The 18,059-nt window shown below is 38.9% G+C and overlaps 1 protein-coding gene across 1 annotated transcript in view; it reads left to right on the forward strand.

Annotated features, from left to right (window-relative positions):
* Positions 1–1,939: 1,939 nt before the first annotated feature.
* ZDHHC15 (zinc finger DHHC-type palmitoyltransferase 15) overlaps positions 1,940–18,059 on the forward strand; it is an 88,280-nt gene continuing 72,160 nt past the window's right edge. The window contains exon 1 of the mRNA XM_028522501.2: positions 1,940–2,337. Coding sequence (XP_028378302.1) covers positions 2,202–2,337 — 136 coding nt within the window. The 5' untranslated portion in view covers positions 1,940–2,201. The remainder of the gene's footprint in view (positions 2,338–18,059) is intronic.

The raw sequence follows: 18,059 nt of genomic DNA on the forward strand, positions 1-18,059 counted from the left end.
GAACAAACTGACATCTGTCAGAGGGAAAACACCTGAAATCTTAAAAGCAGAGAGTAAAATGATGGCTACTGGGGAATAGGGGTTGAGAGAATGAGAGAGATGTTGTTTAAGGGCACATACCTGCAACCAGTAGATAAATAAGTCCCAGAGATCTAATACACTGTACAATGATTATAGACAACAAAACTGTAGTATAAACACTAAACTTGCTAAGAGAGTAGACCTTAATCGTTTCCAACACTAGAAGAAATTATAATTATGTGATATAATAGAAGTTTTAGCTAATGCTACAATGGCAATCGTATTGCAATTATAAATATATGGAAACAACATATTCTCACCTTAAACTTACTCAATGTTGCATGTCAAATATATCTTAATAAAAAGTGTCAAAAAGTGCTAACTATGTGAGGTGGTAGATGTGTTAATCAGCTTGATTGTGGCAATCATTTCACATAAACATTGCAGTATATATAGCAAATCATCACACTATACATTTTAATTATATACAATTTTTATTTGTCAATCATATCTTGATAAAGCTGAAAAACCATATTTTAATTATCCATGTCAGTACCTTGGGCTCAAATAATTAATTGGGCTATTAAAATATTACAACTGTAATGAGTCTGCATTTCATTATATCATCAATTTAGTAATACAACCATGAAGTTAACTTAATCTAAAAAAACAAAACAAAACAAAGCTCTTTCACCCTCTGGAAATTTACTATGTATATAACCATGAATAAAGAATAGAGAAAACCTTGTTGAAATCCTTGTTCCCACACTGCAGTCATACAGAATGTGAATCAATGACGGGTCTCAGCAAAATTGCAAATTTCTTCCTGTCATAGACATTTGAAAATCATTAAATAGTGAGTATCAAATCCATAAATGTCAAAAGCTTGCTGTACTTCTATTTTTGCACTTGCACTTGTGTCACTGAACAACTATTGCACTGATGAGAACATGAGCTTCTTGGGGATAGGGCCTCTGTTTTGTCACTCCTTTTCTACTAAATTCCGCCTAACACAAAGCAACCAGTGCAAAAACATTTGTGGAATTAATTTGCTTCCCTAATTGGTCTCCCTGCTTTCAGGCCATCCTCCTCTCTGAAATTCTGCCAGTTCGTTTACAAAAACACATCTCTGATAATGTAATTCCATGGTCCTCAAATCTTTAATGGCTGTTCATAATCTGTTTTACAGGATTATGTGCACACGCCCTGTGTGGGCGGGCATATAAAGACCTTCAAACCCTGCCCTCAGTCTATATTCTCAGTCTTACAATCAGGCTCTTCACACACCCTCTTCTCAAGCCATACTAGGTATCCCTCCAGCATATTGGATTTTTATTACTCTGTACCCTTGCAAATGCTGTTTCGTCTGCTAAAGCTCCTCCACTCTCATCTGCCTGACACACTCTTATTGACTATTAAAGCTCAGCCTAATATCACTACCTTTGTAGTTTTTCCTGACCCGTCACTGAATTAATATCTTCCCCATTTGTTTTTTCTACATCAATTGTTTATGTATTCTGAAAAAATGGACTAATTTAACTCAGGGGGAAGGGAAGAAGAGAAGGAAGAAGGAAGTGCCCTGTCAATGGACTTATTCAAACAGGGACTGCAGGATTACGTGTTAAGCATATTGTTGAAGCAACAGTGGGAGGATGAAGCTGAGTGACCTTTAAGTCATGAGATATTAAAGGTGCATCTTTGATACTTTGTGTGTGTATTATCATGTGTGTTGGGGTCAGAATGCAAAAAGAATGAGAAAGAAACAGAGCTCAGAGGAGATGAGCGTGGACTCGGTGCAGTAAGAACAGATGGGCAGACCCAAATTTCTTCTGCTTTACAGTTTTGCAGAGGTCTAGCCCTGCATCTAGCGCTGTAGCGGTGGGTGGGAGAGGAGAAAAGGGGAGGGCCAGTGCTCTCTCTGAGCGTGCCCAGGCTCCACTGCCTGACGGGATCACCTTCCGCTCCCAAACGGCCGGTTCCTATTCGCCGTGACTCATGCTTATTGTGCCAGCCAGGGCGCACTCTGCCCTGCAGCCCCACAGGTGGTGTTAGCTCGGTGCGAAGGTTCCAGCCAGGTTAGGCAGTGGAGTGCCGCAACGTGCTTTCCTGCCTCCCAGCTACGGCCCCAACAGTTCCGACCCAGCGCCTGCAGGCCTGCTCGGTCGATCTTCGAGCTGAAGATGCGGCGGGGCTGGAAGATGGCTCTGTCCGCGGCGCTGCGGTGCTGCCGCCGGGTACTTTCTTGGGTGCCAGTGCTTGTTATCGTCCTCGTCGTGCTCTGGTCTTATTATGCCTACGTCTTTGAACTCTGCTTGGGTAAGTGGAGCCGGGCACGTAAGGTAGGGAATTATGCTCCAGCATTACCGTCTGCCCTACCCTTCAGGGTGGTGTTCCCTGTGCTCTTCAGCCTCACACTGCGGTTTTTCTTTACTTCCCTAGAGAGCCCCCCCCTCCAGCTGCTGGTTTCCCACAGTATTTCTTGCGCCCTCCCACGAGGATCCCATCTTGCCTCCATCGCTTCTCACCTAGGGCTTCTTACATTATTTCTTGGCCTTGCTCACAAGAAATTCCTTGCTCTTCCCACTAGGGCTCCCTTTTCTCATACCGGACAAACACTTGTGCCTTGTGTTTTCGTTCTGGGGTCTCCCGCCCTGCCCAAGTAAGGAAACAGCATATCCCCTATCCTTAAACTGTCTACTTACATTATGAATCCCACCAATGCATTCAACTAGGAGCGTCACATTTCCCAAATCCTCTTCCTGGGAATCTCAGAAATATTTCCTATATTATCTTACTAGCTCTCCTTTTTCCAACACAGGGATTTATCCTTTTCCCGTATCCGCTCACACTGTCTCAAGTGCTTCACATTTTCTCCCACTTGGGACCCCCCAGCACACCTTGTTCTACCCCATCAGGATTAATTAACCCTTTCACAAGTGGTAAACCATCTATTCACTTTCCCTGTGAGCTTCACTATTTTTTTTTTCATTTTCTCCACGGTAATGGGAGCCCTACAATATATACTACCTTGTCCCCTCACACTAGAGCCCCTAACTTTATCATACTAGGGTTCCCCTTTATCTCCTGCCTTACTGCTTTGAGGAGCATTCAGTACTTCCCTTAGAGGCTCCACATTATTTTCTGACACCCCATGCTACTCACTTTGCTTTTTATCACACTATGGCCCTGCCTTGTCCATTGTCTTCTCACACTAGAGTGTCCTCTTTACTCTCCCACAAGGGTTCTCACAATATCTCCTATACTCCTTCCAAGGGCCACTACTTCCCTAATGTTGATCCGCCCTTTTATCTTTTTGGAAATCTACTCCGCACCTCCTCAACTCCTCAACTCCTCTTCCACAGGTAGCCCCACATTTGCCATCCTCTTTCTCTGAGATTCTTCCTATTATTTTTCTCTTACTTTCTCCTAGGATTGCACTTGTACACTGTCTTCTCAAACAAGAAAAACACCATCTGTTCCCTCTGAAATTTCTAATATTTCCTTTCCCTTTCATTGGGAACTTAGTTCTTGCCCCCCCTTCATTAGACCACCCATTTTTATAAATTCAAGGTGTCCTCTTGTACTCTGTCCTGTCACACTAGGGAGTATTCCATATTCTCCTTATCTATAAAAATGGTTACCACAGTATATCCTATTCTTATAAACTCAAAATTCTACAATTTTCTAGACATAAGCCCTAAGACCCTATCCTGTGATTCTACTACTTGGATTACCCTAAAGTCCCTTATCTTTATTGCTAATGTCCTTATTTTATCGTGTCTCCTCAGAGCATAACCTTTGCTTTTCTCACAGAGAGATCTCCGCTTGCCCCTCATATTGTCTCATATTGAGGAATTCCCACTTCTTCTCCGAGATTCGACTAATAGTTATTGTCACCTTAATGCTAGAATCCCATTTCTAACACCCTCAGACTTGTGTCTTATAATGTTCCCTATTCATTCAGTGTGAGCTCCCAGGATATTTCCTATCCTCTCACATTAGAACTCCTATTTGTCCTATTGGACATTCCCTCCCAATTCCTTCCGGGACTGCTTTATTTCTGCATACCGGATTCCTCTCACCTTAAAAATTATGGTTAGGGTCCTCATTTATTCCAACCCCAGGACTGACTCCACTTGTAACTCCTTTCACTTACATATTTGACAAAACAATAGTCCACTCCAGGTAGACTGGGGTTAACTAGAGAGGTAGCAGATAACCTTTTCCAATAGAGTATTTTCTTCTAATCAGTTTTGTGCATCAGAGTTTAAAATGTTCTCATCACCTTAGATTTATTGTGGAAAATGCTGAAACAATTATTAAAATTAAAGACAATTAGTTGCCTTCACAGGTACAAATTTTTGCTTTGTTCTTTTTTGTCTAAATATGATATTGGGGTTCCTTAAGTGGATTGTGCAATGACTAGAAGTTTTTCTATCTTAGACCTCCCCATCTTGCTTTTTTGAAGGATTGAATAAAGGGTTAAAAGTTCAGCTCCATTATTATGGCATGGACTTTGTGTCTAAGTTCAATGCCATATTGTAAATACTGTTACACATATTTTGGAATGTTTCAATACTGACCTACATGAGCTTTGCAAAGAAATCATTTAAAAATTGACATGATTGTGGCTAACAGTTACATTGTGCTTAATCTGTGGCAGGCAATACTCTAAGCACTGTAGATATATTACTCTCTCTATATTAACTTATTTAATCCTCACTATAATCAAACTGTCCCCACTGTACAAATATGCAAACTAAGGCACAGATGAACAAAATGAGGTAAAGACTAAGTTAGAACCAGTGCAAACAATCTATGTGTTAACTACCACAATGCCTCCTTTCAACTAATACAGAGGTCAAAACTTATGACTCACAGGCCAAATGTAGGCTGCAGATGTATGTTATTTGGCCTGAACAATGTTTTCTTAACATTTTGCACCAGTTACTATTATCTAAAACACAAGAGAGTAAGGTAGCCTGCACTTCCAATTCTGGCTCCACCAGTCTATCCTGTCATTTTAACATTTTACAATCTTTAACAAATTAAAGACCTGGATTTCAGAAAGATTAAACTACATTTTCTTAGTCACATGTTTAGTAACTTAATGGACAATTGGATGTCAAGGCTGCCTGATATAAAGGCAATATAACCAAATTAACAGATTTGAGTTTCAATATGTCTCAAAAAGTAATATTAAGGACTTCTTTCCAGAAATAGAATCTGATGTCTTCCTCTCTAATGTGAGGTTAGAGCCGAAGTCAAAAAAGGGGGTATTTTTGTCGTAGAGTGTGAATTCTGCCATTTACTAACTATAAGACCTGCAGAAAGTTTAGAACATTCTCAGCCTCCCATGCCTCACGTAAACCTTAATTGTATGCTTGTTCGTTCATACCACAGAACTTGTTTAGCATCTACTATATGCTTTATAACATTGTTATTGTGAGATTACAAATAGTATAGTATGTGAAAAACCTGCATCACATTTGATAAGACATTGTATGAGCTTATTAAATAGTAACTAGTTACTATTTGTTTTATTTTATTTTATTTTAATTGTTGTTCAAGTACAGTTTTTTGCCCTTTACCCTCATCCCAGCCCACCCCCCAGCCCTCACCACCTCCCTCCAGAGTAACTTGTTACTGTTATTAATGAGGATATAAGGGATTCTGCTCAGCTGAAGAAAATAAGCAGCTTAGACTTTTAGGCAGGGAGAAAATTAAGAAATTCACTTTTTTAGGTAAAATTCTCAAGATAAAATTAATTTGAAAGTGTTCAATTCAGTGACCTTTAGTATATTCACAATGTTGCACACCATAACTAATATCTAGTTTCAAAACATTTAATCACTCCAAAAGGAAACCTCATTGTCATTAAACAGTCACTCCCCATTTCCTTCTACCCCCAGTGTCTACCGATCACTAATCTGTGTTTTGTCACTATGGATTTACCTACTCTAGATGTTTCACATAAATGGCATCATACAACACAAAGTGGGGCAAAACTAGGTTTACAATAGTTCATATGGAAAATAATATGATACTTAATAAATAATACAAGAATAAACTCTGTGTTCTGCATACTCACAACTATGAACCTATGTTTGCCCCACTCTGTATGTGTGCATTTGTGTCTGGATTGTTTCAATTAGTATAATATTTTTAAGGTCCATCCACAATGTAGTATCTAACAGTATTTCATTCATTTTTATGGCTGAATAATATCCTATTTTATGTACATACATTACTTTATCCATTTATCCATTCATTAGTTGATAGACTTTTGGGTTGTTTCCACCTTTTATGTATTTTGAACAGTGCTGCTATGAACAAATATTTGTTTGAATACTTGTTTTCAATTCTTCTGAGTAAATATCAGGGAGTGGGTAGAAATTGCTGGGCTGTAGTCTATGTTAAACTTTTTAAGAAATCTCCAAAATAATTTCCACAGTGGTTACACAATTTGACATTCCTACCTGTAATATAGGAGTGTTCTTTTTTCTCCACATTCTCACTAACACTTGTTTTCCATTTTTATTACAGATATCATAGAGGGTGTGGAGCACCTTGTGATTTTTATTTGTATTTCTGTGATGATTAGTGGTGTTGAGGGTCTTATGCGCTTGTTGGCCATTTGTATGTCTTCTTTTAAGAAATGCCTCTTCTTTTAAGAAATGCCTATCTTCTTCAAAGAAAATGCCTATTTTCTTTGCCCTTTAAAAATTGGGTTATCTGTCTTTTTGTTTTTGAGTAGTAAGATTTCTTTGTATATTCTTTATATTTGACTCCTATCAGATAAATATTTTACAAATACTTTCTCCCATTCCATGAGTTGCCTTTTCACTTTTTTTATAGTATTGCTTGATGAATGCACAATTTTTAATTTTGATAAAATTCAGTTTATCTATGTCTTTTTTATAACCTATGTTTTTGGGGCATATCTAAGAGTCCATTGCCAAATGCAGGGTCACAGAGAGTTATCCCTGTGTTTTCTCCTAAGAGTTGTATAGTGTTAGCGCTTACATTTGAGTCTTTGATCTGTTGAGTCGATTTTTCTATATGGCATGAGGTGTGAATCCAACTTCATTCTTTTGGATGTGGCTATGCAGTTTTTCCAGTATCATTTGTGGAAGAGGCTATTGTTTCTCCATTAAATAGTTCTGACATGATTGTCAAAGATCAATTGACCATAGGTATATGGATTTATTTCTGATCTCTTAAATCTGTCCCATTGATCTATTGTCTATCTTTCAGCAAGTACCACAGTGTTGAGTACTGTACCTTTGTAATAAATTTTGAAATCAAGAAGTGTGATTTTTACAACTTTATTTTTCTTTGTTAAGACTGTTTTGAAATGGCATGTCCACAAAAAAAAAAAAAAGACTGTTTTGCTTAGGGTCTCTTGCAATTCCACATGAATTTTAGGATGAGCTTTCTATTTCTGCAAAATGGTCAGTGAAATTTTGATTGTACTAAATTGTACATTGTTTTGGAGAGAATTGTCATCTTAACAATATCAAGTTTTCCAACCCTTTTAACATGGGGTATCTTTTCATTTATTTAGGTGTTTAATTACTTTCATCAGTATTTTGGAATTTTATTTTATTATATATTTTTTCTTTTGTCCTTATTTATTTATTTATTATTTATTCTATTACAGTTATCCTAGTTTTTTTCCTTTTGCCCCATCTACCCAACCCACCCCTCTTGACCACAGTCAATCCATTCCCATGGATTGTCTATATCCATGAGTCATTCATACATGTTCTTTGACTAGTCTCTTCCCTTTCCTTCCACCATTATCTGCCCCCCGCCCCGCCCCTACAGCTATCAGTCTGTCTCATGTCTATATGTCTCTGGTTATATTTTTCTCATTAGTTTATTTTATTCATTAGTTATCTTATATTTTTAAATCATTACCCAAGGATATGTTTATTGATTTTACAGAAAGAGGGAGAGAGAGAGAGAGAGAAATTAATGTGAGAGAAACATTGACCAGCTGTCTCCCATATGCACCCTGACTGGGGATCCAACTGACAACCTGGGTATGTGTCTTGCCCGGGGGTTGAACCCACAACCCTTTGTTGTATGGGACAGTGCTCCAACGACCTAGGCCACCCAGCCAGGGCAGTATTTTGGAATTTTAAGTGTGTAAGTCTTGAGTCTCTTTTGTTAAATTTATTCCTAATATTTTATTCTTTTTGATGTTATTATAAATGGAATAGTGTTCTTAATTTCTTGTTCTGATTTTTCATTGCTTGTACACAAAAATAAAACTGATATGAAGTGCTGATCCTGTGTTTTGCAACTTTGATCAATTTGTTTATTAGGTCTAACAGGTGTTTTGGTGGATTCTTTAGAATTATTTATACATAAGATCATATCATCTGAAAATAAAGATAATTTTACTTCTCTCCAATCTGGGTGCTTTTTTGCCTTGTCTAATTGCACTGGTTAGACTATCCAGTCGAATAGAAGTAGTGAAAACAGGCATTCCAACCTTGTTTCTTATTTGGGGGAGAAAGCTTTCTCTCAGTAGCTATGGATTTTCCATAAGTGCCCCTATCAAGTTATGGAACTTCTCTTCTATTTTTAGTTTTTTTAGAATTTTTCATGAAAGTGTGTGTATAATATTGTCAAATGCTTTTCTAGTATCATTTGACATTATCATGTAGGGTTTTCTTTATTCTATTAATGTAGTGCCTTACATGATTGATTTTCATATGTTGAACTACCCTTAGATTTCTTGGACTCATCTCACTTGATCACAATGTATAATCCTTTAACATGCTGCTGAATTTGACTTGCCAGTAATTAAGCAGTTTTGTACCTATATTCATAAGAGATATTTGTATGTAGTTTTCTTTTTTTTCTGATTTCTTTATTCAACTTGAGTATCAGGATAATGCTGGATTCATATAATGACTTAGAAAGTGTTTTTTGGGGACTTCCGGCAAGATGGAGGATAGGTGGATACACCATACCTCCACGCACAACCAAGATTAGAACAACAACAATTTAGAGCCAGAATAACACCCAGAACTGACAGGGAATTTATCTGAATGGAAGTCAGACAGCCAATAAGTTGAAATAGACCCGTTCATCCAGACCGGTAGGAGGGACTGAGCGGAAGAGCGGGTGTGGGTCGCAGCGCCCGGAGATCAGGGAGAACTGGGTGCATAAGGCAACCAGGAGCACGTAAGCCTTCCGGGATGCAGTGGTGGACCCTGAGTACACAAGCAGCAGCTGGCAGACCCAGTGAGGCGGCATTGTGGACCAGGGCAGAGTGCACAACCCAGGATCCCAAAGAAAGGACTGAGATCCCAGGACAACGGAGCTACCGCCATTGTTCGCCCCCGCCCCCGCCCCCACATACAACGTCACAATCTAGTGACTGGGGTGCCCAGCCCAGGTGAACACCTAAGGCTCTGCCCCTCACCATAACAAGAGCGACCAGACCAGAAAAAAAAAAAAAAGGAAAGAAAGAGAGAGAGATATGTCTCCAACAGAAGAACAGATCAGTCCCCCAGGACTCATCCTTTTGAGCGACCAATAGCCAATCTATCAGATGCACAGTTCAAAACACTGGTGATCAGAAAGCTCATGGAATTGGTTGATTTTGGGCGCAAATTAGATGAACAAATGCAGGTTACCATAAAAGAGATGAAGGAAGATGCACGGAGAGCCAACAGTGAAGGGAAGGAAACTGGGACTCAAAACAATAGAGTGGACCAGAAGGAAGAAAAAAACAACCAAGTAGGAAAGAATGAAGAAATAAAAGTTCAAAAAAGCGAGGAGAAGCTTAGGAACCTCCAGGACATCTTTAAACATTCCAACATCTGAATTATAGGGGTACCAGAAGGGGAAGAGGAAAAGCAACAGATTGAGCACGTATTTGAACAAATAATAAAGGAGAACTTCCCCAATCTGGCAAAGGAAATAGACTTCCAGGAAGTCCAGGAAGCTCAGAGAGTCCCAAAGAAGTTGGACCCAAGAAGAAACACACCAAGGCACATCATAATTACATTAGCCAAGGTAAAAATGAAGGAGAGAATCCTAGAAGCAGCAAGAGATAAGGGGACAGTCACCTACAAAGGAGTTCCCATCAGACCGTCAGCTGATTTCTCCAAAGAGGCCTTACAGGCAAGAAGGGGCTGGAAAGAATTATTCCAAGTCATGAAAGACAAGGACCTACATCCCAGATTGCTCTATCCAGCAAAGCTCTCATTTAGAATGGAAGGGCAGATAAAGTGCTTCTCAGATAAGGTCAAGTTAAAGGAGTTCATCATCACCAAGTCCTTATTTTATGAAATGTTAAAGGAACTTATCTAAGAAAAGAAGATAAAGAAAAGACATGTATAGTAAAAGTACAGCAAACTCACAATTATGAACAACCAGACCTAAAACAAAACCAAAAGAAACTAAGCAAACAACTAGAACAGGAACAGAACCACAGAAATGGAGATCACATGGAGGGTTAGCAACAGGGGAGTGGGAGGAGGAGAGAGGGGGAAAAGGTACAGTGAATAAGTAGTATAGAATGTAGGTTGAAAATAGATAGGGGGAGGGTAAGAATAGTATGGGAAATGTAGAAGCTAAAGAACTTATAAGTATGACACATGGACATGACTAAAGGGGGGATATGGGTGGGAGAGGGTGTACAGGGTGGAGGGGAGTGAAGGGGGAAATGGGACAACTGTAATAGCATAGTCAATAAAATGTATTAAGAAAGAAAGAAAGAAATACAAAAAAAGAAATTGATATTTAAAAAACCACAAGAATGAAAGTTATGATTTTAAAATAGAATATGTACCCTATAAACTAAAGGACATAATCCTGGAAAACATGACTTCAAAACATTTATGATTCTCATAAATTTACCTAAATTCTCTGTGCAAATTTATTGTGTAAAATTATCTAGGAATTAAGATAAGGCCAATATATATGTTGAATATTGGAAAGCACTTTAACATACAATTACATAAGAAAACTAAGAAAAGGAAAAAAAAGGAAAGTGTTTTTTCATCTTAAAAATTTTGTAAGAGTTTGAAAAGGATTAGTGTCCATTCTTTAAATATTCAGTACAATTCACTAGTGAAAACATCTGGTCTTGACTTTGCTTTGTTGGGAGGTTTTTGATTACTGATTCAGTCTTTTTTTAAAGATTTATTTATTTATTTTTAGAGAGAAGGGAATGAAGGGAGAAAGAGATGGAGAGAAACATCAATGTATGGTTGCCTCTGAGTGCCCCCCACTGGGGACCTGGCCCAATACCCAGGCATGTGCCCTGACTGGGAATCGAACCGGCAACCCTTTGGTTCACAGGCCAGCTCAATTCCACTGAGCCATACCAGTCAGCACCTTCCAGCTAATATTTTAATACTGTTTACATCTCCCTTCAATTCTATCAAAGCTTGCTTCCTTCATTTTAGAACTTTGTTGTGAGGTGTGTACTTGTTTATAATTGTTATGTTACCTTAGTGGATTGGCCCCTTTATCAATATATAACATCCTCCATTGTCTCCTGTATGAGTTTTAACTTAAAGTCTGTCATGTCTTATCATAGCCACCCTAGCTCTCTTTTGGTTACTATTTACATGGTTATCTTTGAAAAACTGTCTTCCAAAGTGGCCATACTATTTTGCATTCTTACCAGCAATGTTATTCCACATACTTATCAGGACTTGGTGTTTTAAGTAATTTGGAGTTTTGCCATCCTAATATGTGTGTAGTGATAGCTCATTGTTTGTGCTGAATTATTATTTGATTAATTTATTTTTAATGTTTCCATTTTGCTTTCCTTTCATTTTATATATTTTCAGGTTTTTTGTAGTGCTTATCCTGTGTATTACAATTAACATGTTAACTTTATAATAATGAAATTTGAATTAATACCAGCTTAGTTTAATAGTATACAAAACCCTGCTTCTTTACAGCTCCATTCCCCACTTTATGTTGTTGTTGTCATGAATTGCATCTTTATACATTGTGTGCCTATTAATATAGATTTATCATTACCATTTTATGCATTTGTTTTTTTAAATCATATAGTAAATAAGAGTGGAAAACCAAATATACAATACTACTAGCTTGTATATTTATGTATGTAAATAGAATTCAGATTCTCCCTGCTGAGGGGTTGTTTTTGCTGCCTGTTGTGAGTTGCTGTTTGCTTGTTCAGTGATTTTTCTGTATTAAAAACTATTCTCCTGGCGTAGCTCAGTGTATTGAGTGCGGGCTGCGAACCAAAGTGTCACAGGTTCGATTCCCAGTCAGGGCACATGCCTGGGTTGCAGGCCATGACCCCCAGCAACCGCACATTGATGTTTCTCTCTCTCTTTCTCCCTCCCTTCCCTCTCTAAAAATAAATAAATTAAAGAAAAAAACTATTCTCACTCTGGCTGGTGTAGCTCAGTGGATTGAGTGTGGGCCTGCGTAGCAAAGGATCGCGGTTCGATTCCCACTCAGGGCACATACCTGGGTTGCAGGCCAGTTTCCAGCAGGGGACACACGAGAGGCAACCACACATTGATATTTCTCTCCCTCTCTCCTTCCCTTCCCCTCTAAAAGATAAATAAATAAAATTTAAAAAAACTATTCTCTGGTACATGTGCTCTCTAAAGTTTCTGTTCCTTAGGCTTTTGGTCAGTCATTTGATAAAGATTTCATAAACATCTGGAGGCATATAAGAAATAGAAAAGAAGAAAAATATTCTCCCAGCCTTTGCAGATTAGCTCTGCGTAGGGGGCACTCCTTCAGCTTCTTCTAAGCCATTTAAGACTGCCTAAGCATTTACCCCCTGCTTACCAGTGGCTGAAGGTCAGTTAGAGGTAAAAGCTTAGGGTGTTCTCAGCCTTTTTGGACCATGCATCCCACCCTCTTAGTGTATGTTTCCTTCCCATACCATGGTACACATGGTAGCTTTTAAACACTTTGTTCCCTACCAATCTCCTTTTCTATGTCTTCTTTCCCAAGCTTTTTATTCTGTCAATTGCCTGTCTCAAGTGTTGTCCTGTGCTCTATGGGGGCTGCTGTGGGCAATACCTGTGCTTACAAATGCTTTCAGCAAAAGCCACCCAAGAAGGCGCACCTCAAGCCTGGGAATGCTCTGACAGACAAAACATAGGAAAGCCTTTGTGTTGTTTTTCAGGGAGACGCCAGGGAGGCAAGACTCACAACCACAATTTGAGAATTGTATTATGTATTCTCTCTCTAAGCATTGGTAACCTGTATGAAGCCATTCTCACAGACTCTACAGATCTTGGGTGTGGAGGATGGCAGACAGTCAATTTACCATATTGCAGTATTCTCTTATCAAAAAGCAACAGCTCCTTTTTCACCAACTCTTCCCTCCTAATTATTGGACATTTTTTACTAGATTCCACAGTTCTGCAAAAGTTGATTCAGACAGTTTTTGCCACTCTGCCCTTTGAGGAAAAAACAGAAAAACCTGTAATTCTCTACTCTGCTACTTTTTGGTGACTAACAGTATCCATTTTGAGATAAAAAATCAATAACCAAGAGATTCATGCTTAAAGATTCATTTTGTAAAAGTTTAATATGACTATAACAATTTCCTTTTAAATGTAACTGAAGTATTCTTAGTTTCTTACTTTAATAACAAAAAAGGGCAATATTGGAAAAATAAAGGAAAGGACAAACTACCAAGATAAGTGCCACAATGCTTTAGAATAAAGACCCTCTTTTTTAAAAAGAATTCTGTAACTTCCAACAGATAAGTTTGCAAGAAAATATTTTCCCTTAAACTTTTGACTCCTTGCAGATTTCATGAGTTAAAGGACATAAAAGTCCCCTGTCTAATTAATTGTTGATAGTTGTGAATTTTTTGACATTTTAATGTTCATAGTTTTGATCTTCTTTTTCTTAAATAAGTCCCTTTAACATTTCATATAATAATGATTTGATTGGTGATGAACTCCTTCATTTTTTCCTTGTCTGGGAAGCACTTTATCTGCCCTTCCATTCTAAATGAAAGCTTTGCTGGATAGAGCAATCTTGGATGTAGGTCCTTGCCTTTCATGCCTTCAAATACTTCTTTTCAGCCCCTTCTTGCCTGTAAGGTTTCTTTTGAGAAATCAGCTGATAGTCTAATGGGAACTCCTTTGTAGGTTACTGTCTCTTTATCTCTTGTTGCTTCTAGGATTCTCTCTTCATCTGTAATCTCTGGCATTTTAATTAATTAAGATGTTGCTTGGAGTGGGCCTCTTTGCATGCATCTCGTTTGGGACTCTGTGTGCTTGCTAGACTTGCATGTCTATTTCCTTTACCAAATTAGGGAAGTTTTCTGTTATTATTTTTTTCAAATAGATTTCATATTTCTTGCTCTTTTTCTTCTCTTTCTGGCACCCCTATGATGTGAAAGATGGTACATTTGAAGTTGTCCCAGAGGCTGCTTACACTATCCTCATTTTTCTGAATTCCTTTTTCTTCCTGTTGCTCTGATTGATTTCTTTTCTTTTTTTTTTTTTTTTTTGTTTTTGCTTCCTTATATTTTAAGTCGTTGATTTGACTCTTGGTTTATTCCACTCTACTGTTGTTTCCCTGTAAATTGTTCTTTATTTCAATTAGTGTATCATTCCTTTCTAACTGGGTCTTTTTTATGCTGTTAAGGTCCACTAAGTTCCTCGAGCATCCTTATAACCAGTGTTTTGAACTCTGCATCTGATAGATTGTTTATCTCCATTTTGTTTAGTTCTTTTTCTGAAGTCTTGATCTGTTCTTTCATTTGGGCTGTGTTTCTTTCTGTCCTTGTTTTAGCTGCCTCCCTGTGTTTGTTTCTATGTATTAGTTAGAGCTGCTATGACTCCCTGTCTTGGTAACATGGCCTAATGTAGTAAGTGTCCTGTGGGATCCAGTGGCACAGCCTCCCCTATCACCCAAGCTGGGTACTCAAGGTGTGCCCTTCATGTGGGCTGAGTACCCCCTCCTCTTGTAGCTGAGTCTTGGTTGCTGTTGGCAGGTCAATGGGAGGGATTTACCTAGGCGATTGAGTTGCAAGTACTGACTATAACTGCTAACCACCAACCTCCCCCCTCTGTGGAGGATTAGCTGTGCAGGGTCAGGGTGGTGGTGCTGTGACATGGCCTGTAGCCGTCCACTGGGTGTGCAGGCTCTGGGGTTTCCCAGGTGCTGCAGGCCAAAGGCAGCCGCCACCTGTGTTCTACCTGTGGCCACCTGCATGATCTGTATAGCAATTTGAGATGGCTACTGTTTGTACTGGGCTTGGAGATTCCCAGGCAAAGCCAAACTGTTGATCTAGGCTGGCTGCTGCTAGTGCCGGGCCTGGGGCCACTTAACAGTATGAGGGCTAGGGGCTCAGTGAGGCTGGCTGTTGCTTGTTTGAGAGGATTTAGGAAGTTGTGAGCATGAGCCAAGACCAGCCATTCATATGCAAAAGTCACAGTTAATAGTTTGGGTAGGCCTGTAAATTGAGTGAAGTGGAATCTCAGGGAATCACCAGGATGGGGCAAACAGTGTTAGCCAGGTTGATAGCGTCTCAGATATGGCACCTTCCTGCTGATGCTGTGGGTCTGTGTGGGCAGAAGGCTCAGAAAAAGGGACAGTGGCTTCTTGCTTTTCTGTCTGGGAAAAACTTGTCCCCTAGCTCCTGCCTTGATGCTAGACACTTCAGTTCTTCTCTTTATGCCACTGGTGTCGTTCAAGCTGTTACTCTGGTGCTAGAGCTCAGAAGGAATGAATCTAAGTACATGTGTGTGTGTTTAAGGAGAACTGCTCTGTGTCAGGATGGGCTGGGTAGGACAAAATGGCGCCTGGACTACAATCAAGCATGGCGGCTGAACTATAACCCGGAAGAGATGGTGATGTCAAACCAGAGCGCGAGAAGAGCCACCAATGACGGGTTGCTGCTTTGTTTGGAGGGAACCAATCCCCAGCCCCCAGGAAGAGGGCTGACCAGAATAAAATCCCGGCTTGTTCTCTGCACACCCTGCCGCTGTGCGGGCGGAGAAAAAGTTGCCCGGGAGCACAAACCCCCCCAAATAAGGCTCTTCTGCCTATTTTTGTGGCTAATTGGAGTTTATTCCTCAGGAGAATCTAAGGAAACCTTACACTTGGGACTCCAGGAGTTTCTTCCATCAACTCAATCCCTGTTGGTTTTTGCAGCCAGAAGCTATGGGGACTTACTTTCCTGGTACTGGAATGCTGTACTGGGGTTCATGGTGTGGGGCAGGGGCTCTTCACTCCCAAGATATCCCTCCCAAATTTTTATCTACCATATGTGGTTGTGGGACCAGCTCATTCTGCATCTCTGCCCTCCTGTCAGTCTGGATGGATGTGATTTCTTTAATTCCATAGTTGTCAGACTTCCATTCAACTTGAATTATAATAGTTCTGAGTGATGGTTGTTATATATTTTAGTTGAAATTTTGATGTGGTTGTGCAAGGAGGCAAGTCGTGTTTACTTATGTCTCATCTTGAATGGAAGTCTCAGAAGTCTTTTATAAGAGTTTATTTGAGCCAAATTGAGTACATAAGCCAGGGAGCAAGATCTCAAATGCTCCCAATATGTATATATTTATTGTCATTTCATTCTTTATCATTATGTTTCTATTTTATTCTTTTTATATTAACATTTTAATTTTTGTTATTCTTTTACCTATTTATTGAATTTATTGTGGTGACATTAGTTAATAAAATTATATGTCAGGTGTATAATTCTATAATACATTATTTGTATATTGCATTGCATGTTCACCACCTTCACAAAATTTCCTTCTTTTTCTAATAGAAGACCTTTTAACATTTTTTTTGCAATACTTGTTTGTTGGTGATTAACTCTTTTAGTTTTTTATTATCTGGGATGGTATTTCTCCTTCAGTTTTAAATGATAGCCCTCCTGAGTAGAGTAGTCTTGGTTGTATTAAATTTTGGCCAATATTTTCTTCTGAGAAATCTGGGGACAGACTTATGTGGGTCTCCTGCAGGTAACTAAGTGCTTTTCTCTCACTGCTTTTAAGTTTCTCTCTTTGTCTTTACCTTTGTCATTGTAATTATTATGTTATCTTGGTGCGAGCTTCTTTGGGTTCATCTTCTTTGGGACTCTATGTGGTTCCTGGAATTGTGTGTCTTTTTCATTCACCATGTTAGGGAAGTTTTCTTTTCTTTTGATTTAATCTTTATTGTATTTTTCCCTTACCATTTAGTCCCCTTATGCCCCCCCACCCCCGAGTATATCTGCACTGGCTGGTGTAGCTCAGTGGATTGAGCACAGGCGTGAGAACCAAAGGTTTGTCAGTTCGATTCCTAGTCAGGGCACATGCCTGGATTGCCAGCCAGGTCCACAGTTGGGGACATGTGAGAGGCAACCACACATTGACGTTTTTCTCCTTCTCTTTCTCCTTCCCTTTCCCTCTTTCTATAAAATAAATAAATAAAATATTTGAAAAAATAAAATTGTTTTTTTTTCTTTCTGCTGTGCCAATTGGGTGTTTTTCCTACCTTGTCTTCAAAATCACTGATTCAGTCCCTTGCTTCATTTAATCTGTTCTTTATCCCTTCTAATGTCTTCTTTATTTCAGATACTATATACTTCATTTCTGACTTGTCCTTTTTTATGCTTTCTATGTCATTTTTATGCTGTTGAAGTTCTCACTAAGTTCTTTGAGCATCGTTAGAACTATTGTTTTGAACTCTGTATCTGGTAGATTGCTTGCCTCCATTTCTTTTAGTTATTTTTCTAAAAATTTCTTGTGTTCTTTCATTTGGAACATGAGTCTTTGTCTTCCCATCATGTCCGAGTCTCTGTATTTATTTTTATGTATTAGGTAGATCTGCTACATCTCCCAGTCTTTGCATAGTGGTCTTATGTAGTAGGGGCTCATTGGTGTAGTCTCCCTTATTTTCTGATCCAGGTGATCCAGGAATATCTCTTATGTGAACCGTCCTGTTGTATTTGAATCTTGATTGCTGTTGATTCAGTAGACTTCTTAAATAAAAACAAGAATGTGCCACTGCTCTGTCTCTGCTTCAATCTGACATTGATCGTATTGACTATT

This window comes from Phyllostomus discolor, chromosome X (genome assembly GCF_004126475.2).
Source record: "Phyllostomus discolor isolate MPI-MPIP mPhyDis1 chromosome X, mPhyDis1.pri.v3, whole genome shotgun sequence".
NCBI lineage: Eukaryota > Metazoa > Chordata > Mammalia > Chiroptera > Phyllostomidae > Phyllostomus > Phyllostomus discolor.